Source organism: Danio rerio, chromosome 7, assembly GCF_049306965.1.
Source record: "Danio rerio strain Tuebingen ecotype United States chromosome 7, GRCz12tu, whole genome shotgun sequence".
NCBI lineage: Eukaryota > Metazoa > Chordata > Actinopteri > Cypriniformes > Danionidae > Danio > Danio rerio.
This window is the reverse complement of record NC_133182.1, coordinates 13,579,360-13,601,479: the sequence shown is the minus strand read 5'-3', so window position 1 is coordinate 13,601,479 and position 22,120 is coordinate 13,579,360. Positions and strand designations below refer to the sequence as shown.

Below are 22,120 nucleotides of genomic sequence, written 5' to 3'. Positions count from 1 at the left end.
CACACACACACACGCGTTAATATCCACTGCTGTATCGATATCCGTTATGTTAATTGTTACAACCCCTGAGCAGTCTAGGGAAGTGGGGTTGCACACTTGACCAAGGATCTGGTTCAAAATAAACCTGATTTAACATCCACAAACCGTGATTGAAGCGTCTACTTTTATAATTGTACTGACACATGGCTGTGGTGATAAAGACAGTAAAATCTCTGTAATTCATTACACACATGCACTGTTTAAAAAACATTTTAAACATGTGAAATTCATTCCTGATCACATTTAATGATGATTGATGATCACAGAGCGCAGAACAGATCTTCTCTTCCCGGTTGCTTTGCACATGTCCTGTCTTGCTGATATGATTATACGTGTTATTACGGAAACGTGTTACTACGGAAACATTTTAATACGGCGCTGTCAATCAATTCGTTGGGGGGTGGAAACCGGACTCTTAAATCACGTTGGGGTTAGCCTCAAAATGGGAGAGATTTGGATCCTATTTTAAAGTTAGAAAATAGAGACTTACTGTGTTTATATCACCTTAATGTGTTTATATCACCTTAATATGACTGTGGAAACACTATACCTACACACAGTTCTGTACAAACAGCTTACAAAAGATCATTTTCATCATAGGTGAAAATCTTTAAATCAGAATTTGTATGAATAATATCAGGCTTGACTTTTTTTAACTAAACTTTTAAGCTAATGCATTCCTTGGGAATTCAATCCCTTGGAATTGCATGACATGCCAGTATTAAACTGTATGTCTTACATTATACTTAAAGGGATAGTACACCCGAAAATTAAATTACTGTATCATTTTTTCAACTTCTTTTGTGTTCAACAGTAAAAAGAAACTCAAACAGCTTTGTGACAAGTGAAGGTTATTTTAAAAAATGTTGGAAATCTGTAACCACTGACTTTCATAATATGGAATTCAATGGTTACAGGTTTATAACATTTTCTCTTGTTCAACAGAAAAAGAAAACTAAAGGTTTGGAACCACTTGAGGGAAAGTAAATAGTGAGTACCTTTTCATTTTTGGGTGAACTAACCCTTTAAGTATATATTGAAGGTCAAAAAGTGTTCATATAATGAAGCCAAAAAAAAATAAAACATTTTTTCTTCTTACACGAGATGAACGAACATGCTCGACTCGCACAGGATCAAGTCCACAAAGGGTATTTGTAAAATTAAAATGTACATTAAAACTTTGGCAAATCATGAAAACTGGTCCCAAACAGTGCTTTTGTTTTGTCTGACGTCTGATAGCGGTTCGCTATGAAATAATACTACATGCCAATGAAAATGGCCTCGTACCTAGATTTTCTGATTCAATAATTACTCATCTTACTTTGAACAAATATGAACACACCTACAGTATATGCAGTTATAAGACTTGTGGAGCAGGATGGATTTGCTCTTCAGTGTTTGGACTTTCAGCAGTGAAATTTAAAACACACTCAACTGAACTAAACTGAACTTTAACTCTGAAAACTGGACTGACAGTTTCAATTCACCAGAACTTCTTTCTATGTTAAGCTTACAATAGACATTGTATAAGTGTATAAATAACAATCTACATTGTATAAGTGCTATAGAAATAAAGATGAACAGAATCGAATTATGCAGACCGGTTCTCTATGAATTGAACAGTAAATGTTATACTATTCCATGCTACAAAAATATAACAAGCAAGTATGCTGTGGTATTGGGCTGAAAACTGAAGATTGTAGTACTCACAGTGTCTACTGAATCCAGATTGATGCCGGCCTGTATCAACAGTCTGACTTCACTGGCTGAGGCATGCTGGGCCACCAGATGAAGAGCTGTCCTCTTACTCTATTGCAGAAGCACATTACCATGCATTGAAAATCCTCAATCAGTTAGATTTACTGTTGAAGTCAGAATTATTAGCCCGCCTATTTATTTTTTTCCCCCAATTTCTGTTTAACGGAGGGAAGATTTTCTCAACACATTTCTAAACATAATAGTCTTAATAACTAATTTCTAATAACTGATTTATTTTATCTTTGCCATGATGACAGTAAATAATATTTGACTAGATATTTTTCAAGACACTTCGATAGAGCTTAAAGTGACATTTAAAGGCTTAACTAGGTTAATAATGTTAACTAGGCAGGTTAGGGTAATTAGGCAAGTTATTGTATAATGATGGTTGGTTCTGTAGACTATTGAAAAATATATAAGCTTAAAGGGGCTAATAATTTTGTCCCTAAAATGGTGTTTAAAAAATTAAAAACTGCTTTATTCTAGCCGAAATTGAATAAATAAGACTTTCTCCAGACAAATAAATATTATCAGACATACAGTGAAAATTTCCTTGCTCTATTAACCATAAATTGGGAAATATTAAAAAAAGAAGAAAAAAAATGAAAGGGGAGCTAATAATTCTGACTTTAACTTTATATGAATTTATTGGTGATCCAAGAATTGCAGGTGCATTTTGCATCTAAATAATAATTAATATGACTTACATTTTTTTTTTCGAAAACAAAACACTTAAATAAAACAATAGCACAAAAATAGTAAGTTATTCCTAAAAAAAACATGTTTGTATCTGTACTCAAGATCTTTTTCTTACTAAAATATTAACTTAAAGACTCCCATTATATACAATTTGACTGTCACAACTTCATGAATCAAACATTCAGCTTTGATTACCCTGAAATTTAAGTCTAACTTTAATTCTGTGTGCTTATTTAATTACAATTTAAATAAACTTTACATGAAACATCTATTATCTGTATTATTTGTCATTTCAGTAATAATAAAAATAAATAAAATATTTTGTGTCTGTCCCAACAGGTAAACTCCGTTTCATCTGTTATAAAAAGAGGGAGGCTGTTTCTAAATTCCAACAACTCAGAGAAGGGACATGTGTTCTTGTGGAGAGCGGTCCTGCTAGGTTACCCCAGAAGAATGAACTCGGGAGACTGTAGAACACCGAACGCATCCTCTAAGAAATGACATGCTGTGTTCTTCCAGATGGTGACATGAGCTTCGCGCATTTATAAAAGAAAATTATTGAAACAGTACAGCATTCATACAACGATTCATTGTTTTTCCATTTTCAATATACTGTGTAAAACATGAACAAAAACCTTACAAATATACTTTGCACACTACAAATAAAACAGATTATAATATGAATTTAAGCAAATAAACACCCTTAATGTCCTTATTCCTTTATTAAGAAATTTAATATTAATGTTTCCTTTCACCGTCTCATTTAGGGAAACTTCTGAGATAAATAAGTTTTATCTCTGAAATTTAATAATAAACCTATATAACATGCTGCGCTTCCCACCTCCTTTATTCAGCCGCAATGATTTCTGGGATTTCTAGAGTGAGTTCGGTGCTCAAGTCTGCAGCCACACATCCTCGACATTAAGAACGCATCCGGGATTTAATGCATCCTCCGTTCTTGCGCTCTTGAGTTATGGAACTGAATTTTGGTTGGACGTTACAAGAGAACAAGAGGACGCGAGACCAATAAAGAACGCATATTAAGAAACAGCTATAATCTTTAACCTCAGCACTGATAGAAAAAGCATTTGACTTGCTCCAAGTGATGTCACTTCCTCTGGTGGAAAATTCTGGAAGCTATTGAGACATGAGGTGCGTCCCAAATGGCACACAATACACTATGCACTCATGCACTAAGTACTTATGCACTTACACACTCAACAGGATAGTATATGTATGTAGTGGCATCCCAAATAGCACACTAATGTTTTTTTTTTACTAAACGGAAATATAAACCATTTCCCTGATGACGTTTGACGGTTGCCAATCAGTGAAATAAACGACCGAATTATCAAATTTTACCTGCCGTGAGTATAACCGCATTCACCATCGGGAGGCGCTATAATCACTCTCGTAGGAGAATTTTGCTTTCACCATCCAAAATAAGTAAAGTTATCCAACATGTGCGCCCGATAGCTCCGCCCCTTCCACTACGTAAGCAAACCTGCGGTCGTTGAGTGCGTGAAGTGTCCATCATTACACACTTCATTTTAGCGGCTGAATGAGTGCATCATCCGGGTAATTAAAGTGCACTTATTATTTTTAGAGTTTTCAGTGTGAACACACTACTTACACTATTTATACTATAAAATGGCATAGAATAGTGCATAAGTATGCGATTTGGGACGCAGCTACGTTTTTTATTATTCTCTCATTAATTTGAGCAAAATTTTAATCCCTGAATGGTAAATTATAGTAAAATTATAGTCTTACTGTGATATTTCAGTGAAGTTTTCATTCACTTTTTACAATATCAGTAACATGAAGAAAACATACAATAGGGTGTATGCCGAAGCATGCTGATAGGACTTTTAATTTGCCAGTAACCTGGGTTAATCCTTTCTGGTGAATTGTATGCCAGTGCAAAATTGGCGCGTTAAAGGTCTGTTTTCTTTAAAAGTCAGCGATCTCATCTGGCTGAGTGATATCCGATATAAAGTGGGTCTTACATTGTACAAGAAGCACTGGATTAAATTACATTTTCCCCGCCATGTCTTTATAATATGAGCATTAATTTTACCCCAGTATATTCAATGGAGCTTCTGCGCTAACCTGCCGATTCTGACAGGTGCGTACGAGTAAACAGCTTTTTGTCTCTTTTTACGATTGAGCAACTAAATGAATGCCAAAGTCTGTTTAACTGAATGTATTTGAATTACATTACAACATCGATGCTGTAAAAGGAATCGTATAAAATGACAAAAAACTCACAATAACAGGTCACCGGAAGTTTATCAGCATGGGAAACACACTAGCTCGGCATATACCCCATTCTGTTTTAGATGTTCCATGTGGCAACTAGTTTGAGTTTAGCATCTTGAGCACAAAATGATGGATAACGTCAGCTCTGTTATGGTTTATAAAGCAGGGCTGGTAGACAGAAGTTCCGGGGCTATTGTTTTTTCAGTTGGGCTACCAAAATCTATCTACACCATGCCTGGCGGGCTATCTTGATATCTAGATATGTGCATACATGTAGTTTACATTTGATTTAGATTTTTGTAACCAAAAAGATATCTAGATAGCCTACCTGGCACGGTGCATAGATATATACATTAGATGTCGCCTACCCTGTTGTCGTCTATTGGAAGGAATGCGTCAATAGAGCCGCCATTTTAGTACAGGGTAGTGCTCCTTTGAAATTAATGCGGGGCCAAGCTGCAGTGGAGGACCGTGGCCATCCAGAGCCAGAGAAAAACACATATATCTATAATCAGAAGTTTTCCGGGAGGTCAGTATGCTAATTTTTCTTAACTACGAAACTTATAATTTTCCATCACTTTTCTACATTGATAGATCAGCGATCCCACAGGCATTTCTGACAAAAAGCTGTGTTTGTGTGTATGGATATGTACTATCCACCCTCCCTGTTAAATTTGATCTAATCAAGCCCTGAAACACAGCCCCTCAACTGCTTTCACTTCTCATACTGAAGGAGGGAGCGATTAGTTTGTGAATGAATCTCCGTTATGAACGACTCCTTCACTTAGCCGACAATAATACAAGTTTCTGGCAGCGCAGCATCTTGTTGTCATATTTCCTTTGCATTGTTTGCTGATTTTATTCAACAAAACTAGCATAAGCTGAGGGCTTAGTGCGAGTTAGTGCTGCTTTTCCTAATGGTGAATGCAGTAAGTGACTGTATTATCAACATTAACGTTACCCGTTTAGCACAAAAGTTCAGAACATACAAAAACGTAAAAACTTAATCTTACCTATGAAATGTTCTGCCTTTGTGCTTTGTTTTCTTTGTTTGCTCGTTACTACACCCGTGGACAGCGCTAAAGTCCCGCATCTTCACGTTATAACACTGTCTTGACTAGTGTGGTTGAATGACACTTGTCCTGGGAGCACTGTACAAATATGGCGGCGCTACTGACGCATGCTCAGGGTCCCTATGCGATATCTAGTGTATATATCTATGGGCACGGTGTAGATAGATTTTGGTAGTACAACTGAAAAAATAACAGATTTAAATCAAAATAATGGCTGAGGCATTTGCGCCACTAAAGTAGGTAATGCTGTCGCCTCACAGCAAGAAGGTCGCCGGTTCGAACCTAGGCTCAGTTGGCGTTTCTGTGTGCATGTTCTCCCTGCGTTCGCGTGGGTTTACTCCGGGTGCTCCGGTTTCCCCCACAGTCCAAAGACATGCGGTACAGGTGAATTGGGTGGGCTAAATTGTCCGTAGTGTATGAGTGTGTATGTAAACGTGTGTGTGGATGCTTCCCAGAGATGGGTTGCAGCTGGAAGGGCATTTGCTGCGTAAAAACCTGCTGGATAAATTGGCGGTTCATTCCACTGTGGTGACCCCAGATTAATAAAAAGGACTAAGCCGACAAGAAAATGAATGAATAAATGAATGAAATCAAAATAATCAGATTTTGCAAGCCCTGTAAAGTCAAAAATGTATAACAGAGTCAAATGTTACCCATCACAGTTAAGCAATTCTCATTAATAATAGATTCAACTTACTGTAAATTATACATTTGCTGTACAGAAGAAAATTAATGACAACACTTGAAATGCACCCACAATTCTGCAATGAGTAATGCAACAGTGTACTCACATCAGTAAGTTCATTCACATTACAACCAGCCTCCAGCAACAGTCTGATACACTCATAATGACCGCCTTCAGATGCCAAATGCAAAGCTGTCATGCCATCCTGATAAAAGAAGGCAGCAGGCAGATTAAGATAAATCCCAAAAGTCTTACAAGAGCATGCAAGACCGAGATCTTCTGGAGTAAAGCTACTGCAAAAAATGCTTTTCTTACTTAGATTTTTTGTCTTATTTCTAGTCTAAATATCTAAAATTTCTTTTATCAAGAAGCATTTTCTAGACAAGCAAAACATATCGTCTTGTTTTGAGAAATAATATGCCAATATTAAGTGAGTTTTTCCTTAAAACAAGCAAAATAATCTGCCAATGGGGTAAGCAAATTAATCTTGTTTTTTTTTTTTTTGAAGTGAGATTATTTAGCTTACCCCATTGGCAGATTATTTTGCTTGTTTTAAGGGAAAAACTCACTTCATTTTGGCATATTATTTCTCAAAACAAGAATATATGTTTTGCTTGTCTAGAAAATGCTTCTTGATATAGAAATTTTTAGATATTTAGACTAGAAATAAGACAAAAAATCTAAGTAAGAAAAGCATTTTTTGCAGTGTAATAATAATAACTGGAACTAGAAGATCTTAATAATAATAATAATAATTAGATCTCTATAAAAATACATGGTTTCAGCAGGACTATAGTGAATGTGCACATTGCACTGCAATAAACACAATGTTACCATGCACTGGTGTGAATACAAATAAAAGTATTGTTAGACTAAAAGTTCTTAGTGTGAATGAATGGGGCTTTAGACTTACAATGTTTCTTTCATCGATGTTCTCCCCAGTTTCCATGATCTTCTGTAGGACGTCGCTGTGGCCCTGCTTAGCTGCCAGATGTAGTGCAGTGTTTCCATGCTGCATCACATATGATAATGTCACAGTTCTGGGTCACATTAGAGAGTTCTTAAAACAACATTAGTTTTTCAGCTTTTTTTTTATGTATGTGCAAAATTAAACCACTGTTTTTGTCCCATGTTGTTCAAGAAAATAAAAATGGCCACCTTCTGGGAACCAAAGACACCCCTATAGCTCCATTCCCTCCACAGTGAAGAAGATGAAACACAAACTCGGTCATGTTATCTTGAGTTTGGAAGCATGTTACTTATGCTGAAAGGATTATGTAGGAGGTAACTAAAAAAAATTCAATTCGAGAATAGACTTTTCCTTCAGGTCCTCACAGAGTTATAAAAAGAACATTTTAGATGGTGCAAGATAAGACTGGTTCACTTGCATCCAATCACATCATCTACTGAGGCAATTTCACATGACCTTTTTAATATGCACCAAGGAATTTATTGGTTATTGCTAGATCAGATACAGAAAGTTAAAGAGAATTATTTATATTATTTATTATATTGTATTTTATTAACGTCTACTCCCACCCCAACCGTCACAGTAATGTAAAAACAGTAATTGTACCAAGTATTATTTATGCTATTTATTAAATTACCCAATAGATTGTATTTTTACAGTCTACCCCTACCCTAATCCTAACCCCAACCACCACAGTAATGTAAAATATTAATTATTGATTTATTATTGAAACGATTGATTTTTCTTTTATGCTAAAAATCATTCATGACATTAAGAAAAGATCATGCTCCATGAAGACATTTTTCACGTTTTCTACTGTACATAAATCAAAACTCAATTTTTGATAAGTGATGTGCATTGATAAGAACTTAATTTAGACAAATTTTCTTAGTATTTGTTTGTTTTGAACCATCAGATTAATCATGCTCCATGAAGACATTTTTCACGTTTTCTACTGTACATAAATCAAAACTCAATTTTTGATAAGTGATGTGCATTGATAAGAACTTAATTTAGACAAATTTTCTTAGTATTTGTTTGTTTTGAACCATCAGATTTCACATTTTCAAATAGCTGTAGTCATTAATTCATTCATTCATTTTTCTTCAGGTTAGTCCCATCGGAATGAACCACCAACTATGTTTAACGCAGCGGATGCCCTTCCAGATGCAACCCAGTACTGGGAAACACCCATACACTCTCACATTCACACACACTCTCATACACTACACTCTCAGAAATAAAGGTACTCGAGCTGTCACTGGGGTTGTACCTTTTCAAATGGTACACATTTGTACTTAATGGGGCCATATTGGTACCTCAAAAGCATATATTAGTACCTAAAAATTTTAAGAGGAACACTTTTGTACTTTTTAGGTACGAATGTAATAAATATGGCCGACCAGACACATAATTATTTTGCTTTTTATTCCACAACCGAGCCAACTTTGCCCAGAGAAGACTCGAAACCTGATTCCAAGGTATTTACGACCCAAAAGGAATGTGCCATGCAGCATTAAACAAAAACAGGTTTAGGACTTTTTAAGCTGCTTGTCTAAGGCTGATGTTTTCATATAAACTTTACTCTCTTTGTTTAATCATATGTTTTGCAAAGTTTCCCTTTCTCTTCTATTAATATTTTTGGTTTTAATACCCCTGCATATAATGTTTAACTGTACCTAAGCTAAACAACCTCTTATACTGTTCAAGTTTGGACTTTTTGAAAAGCTTACTCGCTGTACAAATCGATCGTTGACATTATATTTTAACATGAGTGCAAAATATTAACGTATAAGAGACTTTAACATTTCTGTCCCGATTTGCATAAAATTTGCCTATGCAAATTCTTCTGACTCTGACAAAGAGCAGTAAAATTATTATTCCAGGAAGTTAGCTTCTAATTGGTCAACTTTCCATGGAGGGTGGATCCGAACCCGCCCTATAAAGTTTAGGACCAAGCTAAACTCTCTCTCTCTTCGCACCCCCCTCTGTTCAAACTCTCTTCGCACCCGTTCTGTTCAACCTCTCTCTCCCCGTCTCTCTTTGAACCGCAACTCCATGGCAACTCCACATCTCTCTGCTCTGGAAACACGTTGTTTTGAAACCTTCTACAAACTCTCTGCAACTTCCTCACAAACCTAAGTATTGAAACCTTCAAGAAATCAGGCGGAAACACAGACGGAAAGGGTTAATCGCACCGCGCTCTGACATTTCACTGCCTAGAATCCTTTGGATGCTTCAGCTTAAAACACCGACATCCCCACTACAACCCTCGTGAGAACAAAGGATCAGCCAACCAACCACGTGCTCAACAATGGGAGCTCGGACATCACGAACAGACCGCAAGTATCACCTTTCTCCCAACATCTAAACTGGTGTGAACTAAATTCAACCCTAAAGAGACAATAGAAGGGTTATATTGAATTTGATGACGTTTGGTTTGCTTGGTTTGTGCTTACAAACTCCGAGGTTTTCCCATCATTACACCTTCTCAACCTCTTACCTCACGTTAGTTACTCTTCCCTATGCTTGTATGAATGTGTGTTTGTGTTAGGTGTTAGTTTTTGTTAGATTAGTCAATAAAGTTTAATTTTGTCCTAATAGGTACAAATCTGTACCTTTTGAAAAGGTACCACCACTGTGACATCTCGGGCCCTATCATACACCCGGCGCAATGTGGCGCAAGGCATTCTAAAAATGTTGAGCTCATACATTTATTATGCACATTTTTAGAATGTCTCACGTAGTGAAATCTAATTAGCACCCACTGAGAGGCGTCTGTGCACAGGTGACTCTTGCCGTCCCTCACCTTGTCTTTGAGGTTATGAGCACAGCCCATGCCAATGAGAAACTCCACCACCTCCAGGTGTCCATGCTCTGCGGCCAGATGAAATGCTGTCTTGCCTGACTGACACAGCAGACAGAGACACGTTAGAAAGGACATAATGATCTACATTAGAAAAAGCTTTACTGCAGAGCTACAGTTCACCTAAAACTGAAAATTCTGTCATCATCTTTTTGTCGCCTAGTTCAGACTTTAGATTTAAGGGGGCCTATCATACACCCGGCGCAATGTGGCGCAAGGTGCAGCGCAATAGTCTTTTGCTACTTTCAGCTCGGCGCAAGGGTCATTTTGAGGTGTTGCGCTACACTGTTTAAATAGCAAATGAATTTGCGCTCATATGTGCGCCCATAGGCGTTCTGGTCTAAAAAAGCAGGCGTGTTTTGGCGCGTTGCTATTTTGAGAAACTGTAAATAGTCTGATCTTTAGACCAGAACAAAGTCGGTCTATTGTCTGGCGCAAAGTGTGCCTGGCTTACACACTACACACAAGATGTAAAGCAATATGCAAATATCTTTACATATGAAAAATAATTTAAATATTAAGGATATATATATATATATATATATATATATATATATATATATATATATATATATATATATATATATATAATAAGGATATATATATAGGATATAAATATAAATGATAAAAATATTACAAAACATATTAATTTCTAGCCTACATGAATTTAAAAACCACAGCCTTACTTTCTTCATCTCGGGAGGCTTTTTCATTTCATTCAATTTGCTTTTGTATAATGTTATTATTATTAGCAGTATTATTTATTATATCCATATTTATATTTGTTTTATTAAAAACAAGCTTAGATTTGCCCACCTGTCAGGTTTTAGACCATATGGGGCATAGCAGGTGTATTTGGAAATAACTTAGTATTTTGACCACACTTGGTAATTATTGTTCATTTATTTGTTTGTTGGAAATTAGAACTGAATAGTTTTGAAACAAATCTTTGCGCTTAACAAACGAAATTAATTATTTATTGGCTAATTGATGTCTGTGCGGTAAGGTTTCCCTATCCACGAGAGCAAAAGCGAAAGTGAACTTACTTTACGTCATGTTAATAGCAATGCGCTTATGGCGAGACGCAGCTGGCTCTTAAAGGGAATGAGAGATGAGACTCTAATTGGTTTATTCTCAAAACACACCTATAACTCATTAAGAAAATAAACTCAACCCTTTTAGACCATGCGCCACGGCGCAAAGCGGATTTTCTCGTCCTTAAATTAGCAAAAATGCGTTCTGACGGGTTTTGCGTTCTGCGCATGGATCGTCAACATAGAGCCCAAGGATTGCTTTGTTTTGTTAATTTCTTTGATTTGGCTTACACTCAATGTTTTTGTTTAAAGATAATAATTGTACATGTTTATTTCAACCGTTAAGTAAAAAAGCATAAATAGAGAATTGATTCCTGCCTCATCCTTGATCTGTCACACACATTACACCTGTCTCACTTTAGTGTTACAGCATCCCACTTAAACATCTTAAACACAGAACACTTTTATGCTTATCTTTAGTCAACACTTTTTTATCTTTTTATACAGATTAAATTATAATATGCAGTGACTATCCAGTGCTGATTATTCAATTTCTGTACCTGAATTGTGAATACCTGAAAACTATAATTCACTTTTATCTGTATTTTATTAATCTATGCTTATAATTTATTTGTTATACATTATTCTAGATTCACTCCTTCACAAAATCCCCCCAATCAATCCAAATAAACCTGTTAATATTTAAAAATAAGTTAAAAGACTTTTGACATTTAAACATAAGTAATAATTTTAACACTGAAAATAAATGTCAATAAATAAATAAAATTAATAAATTAATAAAATTTAAATAAATACATTTTTAATAAATAAAAATGTATTAATTTTAAATAAAAAAAATAAATTACAATAAATAAATATATTTTTTATTAATTTACATTTTTAAACATTAAAATAAATTAATTAATTAAATGTAAATGAATTAAAATAAAATTTAAATAAATAAATAAAAATGTATGAAATTTAAAAAAGAAAATAAATGGATTTGAAATAAATTAATAAATTAATTAAAAATATTTTTTATACATTTAAATAATAAATAAATAAAATTTAAAGAAATAAATAAAATTCAAAATCAATAAATAAATGATTAAATAAATAAGTAATATTTGTCTAATGTAAATCTAAAGTTACATAATAGCTAAGTGTTGCTCTTTTACAGTGAAGAATTGTATTCAAAGGCTGCTGAAACTTTTGATCAACTATATAACAAAATTGTTTGGTATTTTTCATTTTGTATTTTTTTTCTCAGTGTAGAGCGCTTGCGGCATTCTTCAACTAGTAGGTGCTTCTAGAAAGAACGAATCCGTCACTCCATATAAGCAAGTCATGCGCCTCCATTGGTAATAACAAACTTGCACGTGCAAAAGACGCGATATGTGACTGGCTCTTAGTTAATAGCTTCAGCCATAGTTAATCCAGTGTGCATGGAGTACAAGCTCGGAACTTCAAACTAGCACTCAGTTGGCATAACTTTGTTAAGTTGCAGCAGTTTTTCTCCATGCAGAAACACAGTGTTGAGAAGCCTTTACGATTGATTAACCGTGACAAATTAAAGCGTGGTCAATAGTAAAATCGGTTAATCGTTGCATCCCTAGTTACAAACATGGCAATGGAAAACATAACCTATATATTGAGAGATAAATACAAGATCTTTGAGGGAGTTTGGGGACCTCTCAAACTGTTGCTAAAATGTGGTGGAGTTGGAAATGTGCTCATTGATGAATAAAAAGAGACGTCATACATACTGATGTAAAACACCGAGACGTTTTTTTTTTTTTTTTTTGACTTCTGTATTATTTAGGTGTAAAGTAATTAAGATATTAAAATATTAAAAAATAAAAGAAATTAGTTGTTTTAAAAGCATCTAAAAACAATATTTTCTCCGTTAAACAACACTTGGGAAATATTTGAAAAAGAACTCAGACTTCACAGGAGGGCTAATGATTTTGGCTTTAACTGTACATTAAAAAACTGAGGTTACAAAAAAAGCAGAAATTCTCACGTTTTCGACTTTATTAAGCTGCACATTTTCCAGATCCTCCATGATATACTCCAGAATGGTGATGTGACCCCTCTGGGCAGCACAGTGCAGGAGATTCAAGCCATTCTGTAGACGAAAAAGAGAGATGGCTCAGTTAGTGAAATGCATTTAAATGATGTTGAAGTCTGAATCTAGGACAGTACGAACATCCAGCTCAATCGTTTTGGCTGGTGTGTTTAAAGGCCATAAAAGACATCAGAACGATATTCGTTAAGAGCACAGCCATCCGTGCTCTGATTGTATGACTGGTTTATAGGGGATCAAAAACTTACTTTGTTTTCAGTGGTGAGCTTTGCTCCGGTTGAGACGAGGATCTTCAGGATAGTCAGGTGACCAAACCATGCAGCCAGGAGCAGAGCGTTCATACCAAACTAGAAAATAAATGAGTCCCAATGTATTCAGTCAAATGTTTTCAAAGAACACGCATGAGTGTGTTAGTCCCAACATTATTTTACAATTATGATATTCCAGTTCTGCTTAAGTTATTCTAGCAATGATGAGGACAATGGTTTGAACAACTAACATACATATTGATTAAATGGTGTATTCTTTTTAATAAATAACAAAAAGAAATTGGCAAAATAATATGCAGTGAAATGTATTATTTTACAATTTTTTATGTTGTTACATTTATTATTTCTTTAACCAAAAGAATATACAGTTAAGTTTATCATTTGATTATCTTTTATTTTATTTTTATATTAAGTTTTTTATTTCTTTAACCAAATGACTATGCAGTGATATTTCTTGTTTTATAATTTTTTTTATATTACGTTTATTAATTCTTTAACCAAAAGAATATGCAGTGATATTTATTATTTTATAAGTTTTTATTTTATTTATATATTACGTTTATTATTTCTTTAACCAAAAGTATATGTAGTAATATTTATTTATTTTATTTTTACATTACGTTTGTTATTTCTTTAACCAAAAGTATATGCAGTAATATTTATTTTATTTTTATATTAAGTTTATTATTTCTTTAACCAAAAGAATATGCGGTGATATTTATTATTTTATTTTTATATTAAGTTTGTTATTTTTTTAACCAAAAGAATATGCCGGGATATTTATATATTTTATTTTTATATTACGATTATTATTACTTTAACCAAAAGAATATGCAGTGATATTTATTATTTTATAAGTTTTTATTTTATTTATATATTACGTTTATAATTTCTTTTACCAAAAGTATATGCAGTAATATTTATTTATTTTATTTTTATATATTACATTTATTAATTCTTTAACCAAAAGAATAAGCAGTGATATTTATTTATTTTATTTTTATATTACGATTATTATTTCTTTAAACAACAGAACATGTACTAATATTTTTTTGTTTTATTCTTATATTAAGTTTATTATTTCTTTAACTAAAAGAATATGCAGTGACATTTATTATTTTATTTTTATATTATATATATTACCTTTTTTATTATTTAAATTTTCTGTATAGCTTTCTAAAAATAAAAATGCATTCATTACATTAATCAGTTAATTATAACCTTACCTGAAGTACTTGACAGACTACATGGAATAAATACATTATAATAATAATAGTTATTGATAAATATAAAATTATAATAATTCTAAAAGTATACTTAATATTTTTTTTATTCATGATTGATATTTTTTTAAATCCTTTAATTAAGTGCCCACTTTTTGAACAATTTTATGATCTCTAAGCAAATTAAAAAATAAAAATATTATTAAAATTGGAACATCACTCTGCAGGTCTACTTCAATCAACTCATTTGAATAAAAATGATCCATTTACAACATTTAAAAACTTACACGTTTAACTACAAATGTGTATATTTTTTAATTTAAAGTTAAATATTACTATCATTAATAAAAAATACCATACATATATTAGTTACTTACTCATCTAAAAAAAAAAAAAAGATTACCTACTTGCATAAAAATATTTAGCATTGCATTTTAGCATCACTCATTGCCTCTTCAATCATTTTGTTGTTGTTGGTTTAACACGTTTACAGCCTCCAGTGCTTTACAGCACACATGCTGGATGAACAGCAGCACATTAAAGATTTATCAAGTGGAGCATTATAGCATTATTCCTCCCATTTGTGCTCATGCAGAAAACCAACATGAAACTTCATAACACATTCAGCCTGAATTTGAACATGGTCACTGCTCATATACAGTTGAAGTCAGAATTATTAGTATTAGAAGTATTAGACCCCCTGTATATTGTTTACCCCAATTTCTGTTTAACGGAGAGAGGATGTTTTTCATCACATTTCTAAACATAATAGTTTAAATAACTCATTTCTAATAATAATGACAGCACATAATATTTTACTAGATATTTTGTAAGATACTATTATTCAGCTTAAAGTGACATTTATAGGCAAGTCATGGTATAACAGTGGTTTGCTCGGTAGACAATCGAACAACAATATTGCTGAAGGGGAATTATTATATTAACCTTAAATTGTTTTAAAAAAATTAAAAACAGTTTTTATTCTAGCTGAAATAAAACAAGTAAGACTTTCTCCAGAGGAAAAAAATATTATAGGAAATACTGTGAAAAAATTCCTTGCTCTGTTAAACATCATTTAGAAAATATTTGAAAAAGAAATTCACAGGAGGGTGAATAATTTTGACTCCATAACTTTTGAACTAAACTGATTGCTTTGGAAACATACGCTGTCCATATCATCCACATCCATGTCGTGGTCTAGCAGCAAACGCAGCGCCTGTTCACTGCCGGCTCCAGCTGCCCAGTGCAGTGCCTTACGGTCCATCTGTCAAAACCGAAAATCACATAAGAATGAAACAGCCATACTGAATCATGAGTGGTAAATACTGCCGTCTGGGGTAAAAACAGGGTCATATCCTGTGTTCCCGTCACTCTAGTGCATAACTGGGATAAACAACACATTCCAGGCAGTCCAAACTGGCATGGTGGATGGCAGCAATACTTTCTCTTTACAAGACTTAGTAATCCGCATGGTACAAGTACCAACGTACTCACAAAAAAAAAATACTTTCTGTTAATTCAAACTTCTTATATAAAATGAATTGAGACAAACCAATTCTTAAGGTTTTGAGGGGAAAATGTAATTGTTTTATGTTTAATGAACTTAAATTTGTACATATTTTGACTTCAACTGCATTTACTTTTGAACTAAACTAAAACTGCAAACTTCAGCTGTTCTTTTATATTAAACTAAAAGCATTTAGAACAACATGAAGGGATTGTGTGGAACCCAGCATTTTTTACAGTGTATAATTTATTTTCGGTGGCATGGTAGCCCAGTGGTTAGCACTGTTGCCTCACAGCAAGAAGGCTGCAGGTTCGAGTCCCGGCTGGGCCACTTGACATGCGCTATAGGTGAACTGAATAAACCAACTTGGCCATAGTGTGTGTGTGTGTGTGTGTGAATGTGAGTGTGTGTGGGTGAATGCCAGTACTGGATTGCGGCTGGAATGGCATCCATCCGCTGTGACATGTAATGTATTTTTTTTATTTAATGTCATGTCAGCAATCAAGGCTATTGTCATTGCAGGAACATTTCAATAATAACTATACAATTAAAAATCAACAAACAAATGAACACATAAATTAAATAAGATTTTTAGTGTGATGACATGATAAAAATCCTAAAATCTTTTCTGGTGTCACTTTGCTAATAATGTCCTAAAGAAAGTTGATTTTATAAAAAAAGGCTTCTGGAATCATTAAAAGCAGGACAGTCCAGTAAAATGTGTTTTAGTGAGGGCAAATGTGCAGTACAAACACTGAGAAGGGTTTTCACCTTGGAGCAAATAAGCATGGGTTATTCTTGTACGTCTAATATGACATCTGGTAAAAATCACTTGACCAAATCTAGCCTTAAGATGTCTTAAAATTCTGTGTGAGATTTCAGATAGTAATACATATAATTCATTATTTTCCAATGCATCATCCGCTGTGTAAAACATATGCTAGAATAGTTGGCGGTTCATTCCGCTGTGGTGACCTCTAAAATAGAGACTAGGCTAAGGGAAAATGAATGAATGTTTCCGATTGCAGGTCATTTGAAAGCTGGATAAGTTGGCGGTTCATTCCACTGTGGCAACGCCTGATGAATAAAGGGACTAAGCCGAAGAAAAATGAATGAATGAATAATTGATTTTTATGTTAATTTTTTTTTTGCTGTTTTCAAAACCAAAAAACAAAGAAACACTTTATTTATGCCAAATTTTATCCCTCCCACGCAACATAAAAATGTATTTTTTTCCCTTCAAATATTTGTTTTTGTTTTATCACATTTTATTTTTATACACAAAATGAAAATGCAATAAAACCACAATGGATAAACAGCTTTAAAATTTGTTCTCTGTGTGGGCAGGAATTAAATGCTCCCCTCTCCGCTTGAACCAAACAAACACCACACTCGCAGAAATGCTTTCATTTTAAGTTTTTTATTTTCTATTTTACATGCTTCAAGAAACAAAACCACAAATCAATGCCTCCTATAGTGCGTAAAACTATTTACTCCCTTCACTCTCTTTTTAAAATCAATCAATCACATTTAGGTCATCAATTATTCAATTGTCAATCATTAAAAACATACAGTTTGGGTTATGTTGAAACAAAAATTGATGATTGCATGTTTTAGTATGCGATTTCTCAGAACAATCTGTCTTTTTATAATTGTGAAGGTGATGTTTTTTTTGTGGGTGGATGTGATATTTTTCATGATGAATACTTTCCAATATTTTTAAAATCTGCCTTTTTAAAATATGGTAATAGGTGAAAATTTGCTCTTGGGCAACATCTGCCTTATTAACAGTTTTACTGTTGATTGATGAGCATTGTATCTGTTAAAAAAATAAATTAAAACTAAATAAAATAAAAACTAAAATATGTACAGCTCAAGTCAGAATTATCAGCCCTCCTAAATTATTACCACCCCTTTATATTTTTCACCAATTTCTGTTTAACGGAGAGAGGATTTTTTTCAACACATTTCTAAACATAAAATCTTTAATTTCTCATTTCTAATAACTGATTTGTTTAATATGTCATGATGAAAGTACAGAATATTTGACTGGATGTTTTTCAAGATACTACATTTGTGACCTGGTAACTCTGGCCACTCCCACCCGTAGTCTTCGTTCCTCATCTGCAATCTTGCTGTATCAGCCACGCTGTAAACTGAAGACTCTAGGTGGTCGTGCTTTTTCGAACAGTGCGCCTAAGTTAAGAAATGGCCTACCCACCAGCATCAGGAATGCTGTTTCTCTGGATTGTTTTAAGAAACTTCTTAAGATTCACCTTTTTACCATTGCTTTTAACTTAGATTGATTATTTTTTTTATTTTATCATCCAATTGTATTGAATCATTCATATTTTATTGCTTTTTATTTATTTTATTTTTTGACTGTTTTTATTGTTCTGCTTTGTTTGCCTGTATGCCTGTTAGCACTTTGGGACTGAGAAAAGCGCATTATAAATTATTTTATACCAGTATTCATCTTAAAGTAACATTTAAAGGCTTAACTAGGTTAATTAGGCAAGTTAGGGTAATTAGGCAAATCATTGTATAATGATAGTTTGTTCTGTAAACAATAGAAAAACAATATTGCTGAAGGGGGCTAATAACATTGACTTTAAAATGTTTTTTAAAAAAATTAAAACTGCTTTTATTCTAGCTGAAATAAAACAAGTAAGACTTTCTCCAGAAGAAAAAAATATTATAGAAAATACTCTGAAAAATTCCTTGCTCTGTTAAACATCATTTGGGAAATATATGAAAAAAAGAAGAAGAAAAAAAAATCACGGAGGGGGTGAAAAATCCTGACTTTAACTGCATATTGGGCTTTCATTTAGCTACATTTAAAAACTGTACACTTATGACTGAATTTTTTGTTGTCTTTAGTCACATGTATAATGAAAAGCACATTTGCGATCCTGACTAAGGGTGCGTAATATATCAAAATGTTTAAGGTATGAACCATGTCTTGTAATTAGCAAGATCTCACCTTGTTTTTGACTTTGATGTCCACTCCTCTACTGATCAACTCCTGCATTCTCTCCGTGTCGTTCCTCTTTGCAGCGTCATGAAACTCCTTCTCCGAGCGAAGCACTGGAATGAAATGAAAGTAGAAGATGAGACAAATAATATATGTTTTGCACAGGTACAAACATCAGCGAGAAGCAAACATGCATCAACAATATCCATATCTAATGTTTTGGTGTAGGTCTGCACGGTGGCTCAGTGGATATCACTGTCGCCTCACAGCAAGAAGGTCGCTGGTTCGAGTCTCTGCTGGGCCAGTTGGCATTTCTGTTTAGAGTTTGCATGTTCTCCCCGTGTTGGTTTCCTATGGATGCTCCGGTTTCCTCCACAGTCCAAAGACATGCGCTATAGGTGAATTGGGTAAACAAAATTGGCCGTAGTGTATGAGTGTGTGTGTGAGTGTGTATGGGGAATTCCCAGTACTGGGTTGCGACTGAAAGGGCATCCGCTGCGTAAAACAAATGCTGGATTAGTTGGCGGCTCATTCTGCTGTGGCGACCTCTAATAAATCAGAGACTAAGCTGAAGGAGAATGAATGAATGAATGTTTTGGTGTATCATTTTCAACTTATATTACCTCAGTCAAGGCTTTTAGACTATATATACACACAGTTATAGGCCATTCTTTTAGTTTGGCTAGTAAAAAAGCTTTTTTAAATAAACAATAAATAATAATTCAGGTCAATATTATTAGCCCCCTAAAAAGATGTTTTCTTCAGTTGTTTACAGAACAAACCACTATTGTCCAATGACTTGCCCAATTAACCAAACTTTAACCTAAGTAACCTAGTTAATCCTTTTAATTGCACTTTAAGCTGAATACTAGTGACTTGCAAATAGGCATAGGCTAGTATAAGATACTGAGTGTATGATAATCTTGGATAAAAATATCATGGTTTCACGGTACTGTGGTCACAGCTCTATAATATACTCTTTTTAAATGTCTGGGTAAAAACAAAAACCTTTTTCCTCTTTGAACACAATATATTTTATTTTTTAAAAGATTTAAAATATTTTTGGAGCAGTAAACACGTCAGGTTAAATAATTTAAATGAAGTAATGACTTCTGCTGTCTATTAGTTTCAAAAACACTGATTTCTTCACAATTTAAAACGGCATCTTTGGATATTTTTCCATACTGTTGTCCTATAAAAAACGTAAAACAAAACATAAAATAAAAAATCTTACACATACTGTAGGAGTGGTTTAGCAGAAAATGTTGGCGGTTTTAAAAACAGACTATTCCAAACCGAGGTATACCTTAAAAATGGTTGTCATCCCATGCTTGCAAATATTTATTTATTTATTTACAGCATGTTTAATGCCATATCAGCAGTCTTGGCTACATTTATGGCAAATCCTAAACTAAATATACAATATGCAAAATCCAATAATATCGATTTCTTAATAAAAATTCATTTTACAAAAAAAAAAAAAAAAAAACACAAATAACAACACTGAATAAAATCATATACAATTTTTAGTGTGATTAATGACAGATATTCAAATATCTCTCCAGAAGACACCTTTTTAAACACTTCCTCTTTAATATGGTTTAAAAATACAGATTATATTAAAAAATGCTTTATCGTCAAAATATTCAAAATATAGGTTTTTCTTCTCCTTTTAATCAATACGAGTGTGTACTTCCTGAGTGACCTCATTTAATACAGTGCTCAGCATAATTAAGTACACCACATTTTAAAAAATGAATATTTGTATGCATTTCTCAGTGAATATAGGCAATGTGTTTTGCTGCATTTAAACAAAACAGACTTATTAAACAAATATATTTTTTTCAAAATAATGTTAAAGTCACCAAACATATTTAGAAATTGGAAGATAATACACTTAAATTCAAACAAAATATTGCAAAAATAAATTACAACCTACAAAATTTCAACTAAATCTTTACATTTTTTTGGCTTCTTTTGATTTGTTCTCTTTTTTTTAAGTTTGTATTTTATATTTTTCTATAACATATATACTAGTGTACTAGTTTTTGGACTCTTATCGTAAGTTATTTTGTTAGATAAGCTCCAGATTTGACTAATCTAATGTATATGCAAAATACACTGTTGTAAAGCTGCCTATTAAAATATGAATTTAAAAGATAGATTTGTTAGGGGTGTACTTGTATATACTGCACAACCTGATCATGTCTATTTTCAAAATGGTAATTATTTTTTTAATTTACAAACAGATTCACTTTATATAAATTGTTACTGCATCCCATTCCCTTTGCCATTTCTCAATAATATACAGATTCAAAGCAGGTTTGGCATCTCACAAATAACTAGTTATACTCTTATAACTAACCTAAAAGAAGTTAGTTATTAGAAACTAGTTATTAAAAATGTTATGTTAAAAAATGTGCTGAAAAATAAACTCTGTTAAACAGCATTTGGGAAATATTTGAATATCATCATCATCATCATCATCATCATCATCATTTTGTCTTCAACTCTAACGTTATATAGCATTTTATATACATAAATTAGTGGTTAGAAACATCTCCAAATGAAACTTTTTACAATTAGGCCATTTATTAAGATTTATATAGATGAATTGTAAAATGTAAGGATATTAGAAAACAATCGAGAGAGCAGGTTGTATGTAACTGACAGAT

The 22,120-nt window shown here is 33.2% G+C and overlaps 1 protein-coding gene across 6 annotated transcripts in view; it reads right to left on the bottom strand.

The window, feature by feature from the left end:
• Nucleotides 1–22,120, bottom strand: part of ankdd1a (ankyrin repeat and death domain containing 1A) — a 36,797-nt gene that overhangs the window by 14,287 nt on the left and 390 nt on the right. For 3 of the 6 annotated variants that reach the window (XR_012382487.1, XM_068222363.2, NM_001099248.2), the window contains exons 2-9: nucleotides 19,455–19,558; nucleotides 16,130–16,228; nucleotides 13,721–13,819; nucleotides 13,410–13,514; nucleotides 10,296–10,394; nucleotides 7,430–7,528; nucleotides 6,623–6,721; nucleotides 1,750–1,848 (exon numbers count right to left, since the gene is read on the bottom strand). Coding sequence is in view for 5 of the 6 variants with exons in the window: in XM_068222363.2 (XP_068078464.1) it covers nucleotides 1,750–1,848; nucleotides 6,623–6,721; nucleotides 7,430–7,528; nucleotides 10,296–10,394; nucleotides 13,410–13,514; nucleotides 13,721–13,819; nucleotides 16,130–16,228; nucleotides 19,455–19,558 (803 nt within the window). In the remaining variant the exon portion in view is untranslated. The remainder of the gene's footprint in view (nucleotides 1–1,749; nucleotides 1,849–6,622; nucleotides 6,722–7,429; nucleotides 7,529–10,295; nucleotides 10,395–13,409; nucleotides 13,515–13,720; nucleotides 13,820–16,129; nucleotides 16,229–19,454; nucleotides 19,559–22,120) is intronic. The other 3 variants (XM_073906991.1, XM_073906990.1, XM_073906992.1) reach the window with 3 other exon arrangements.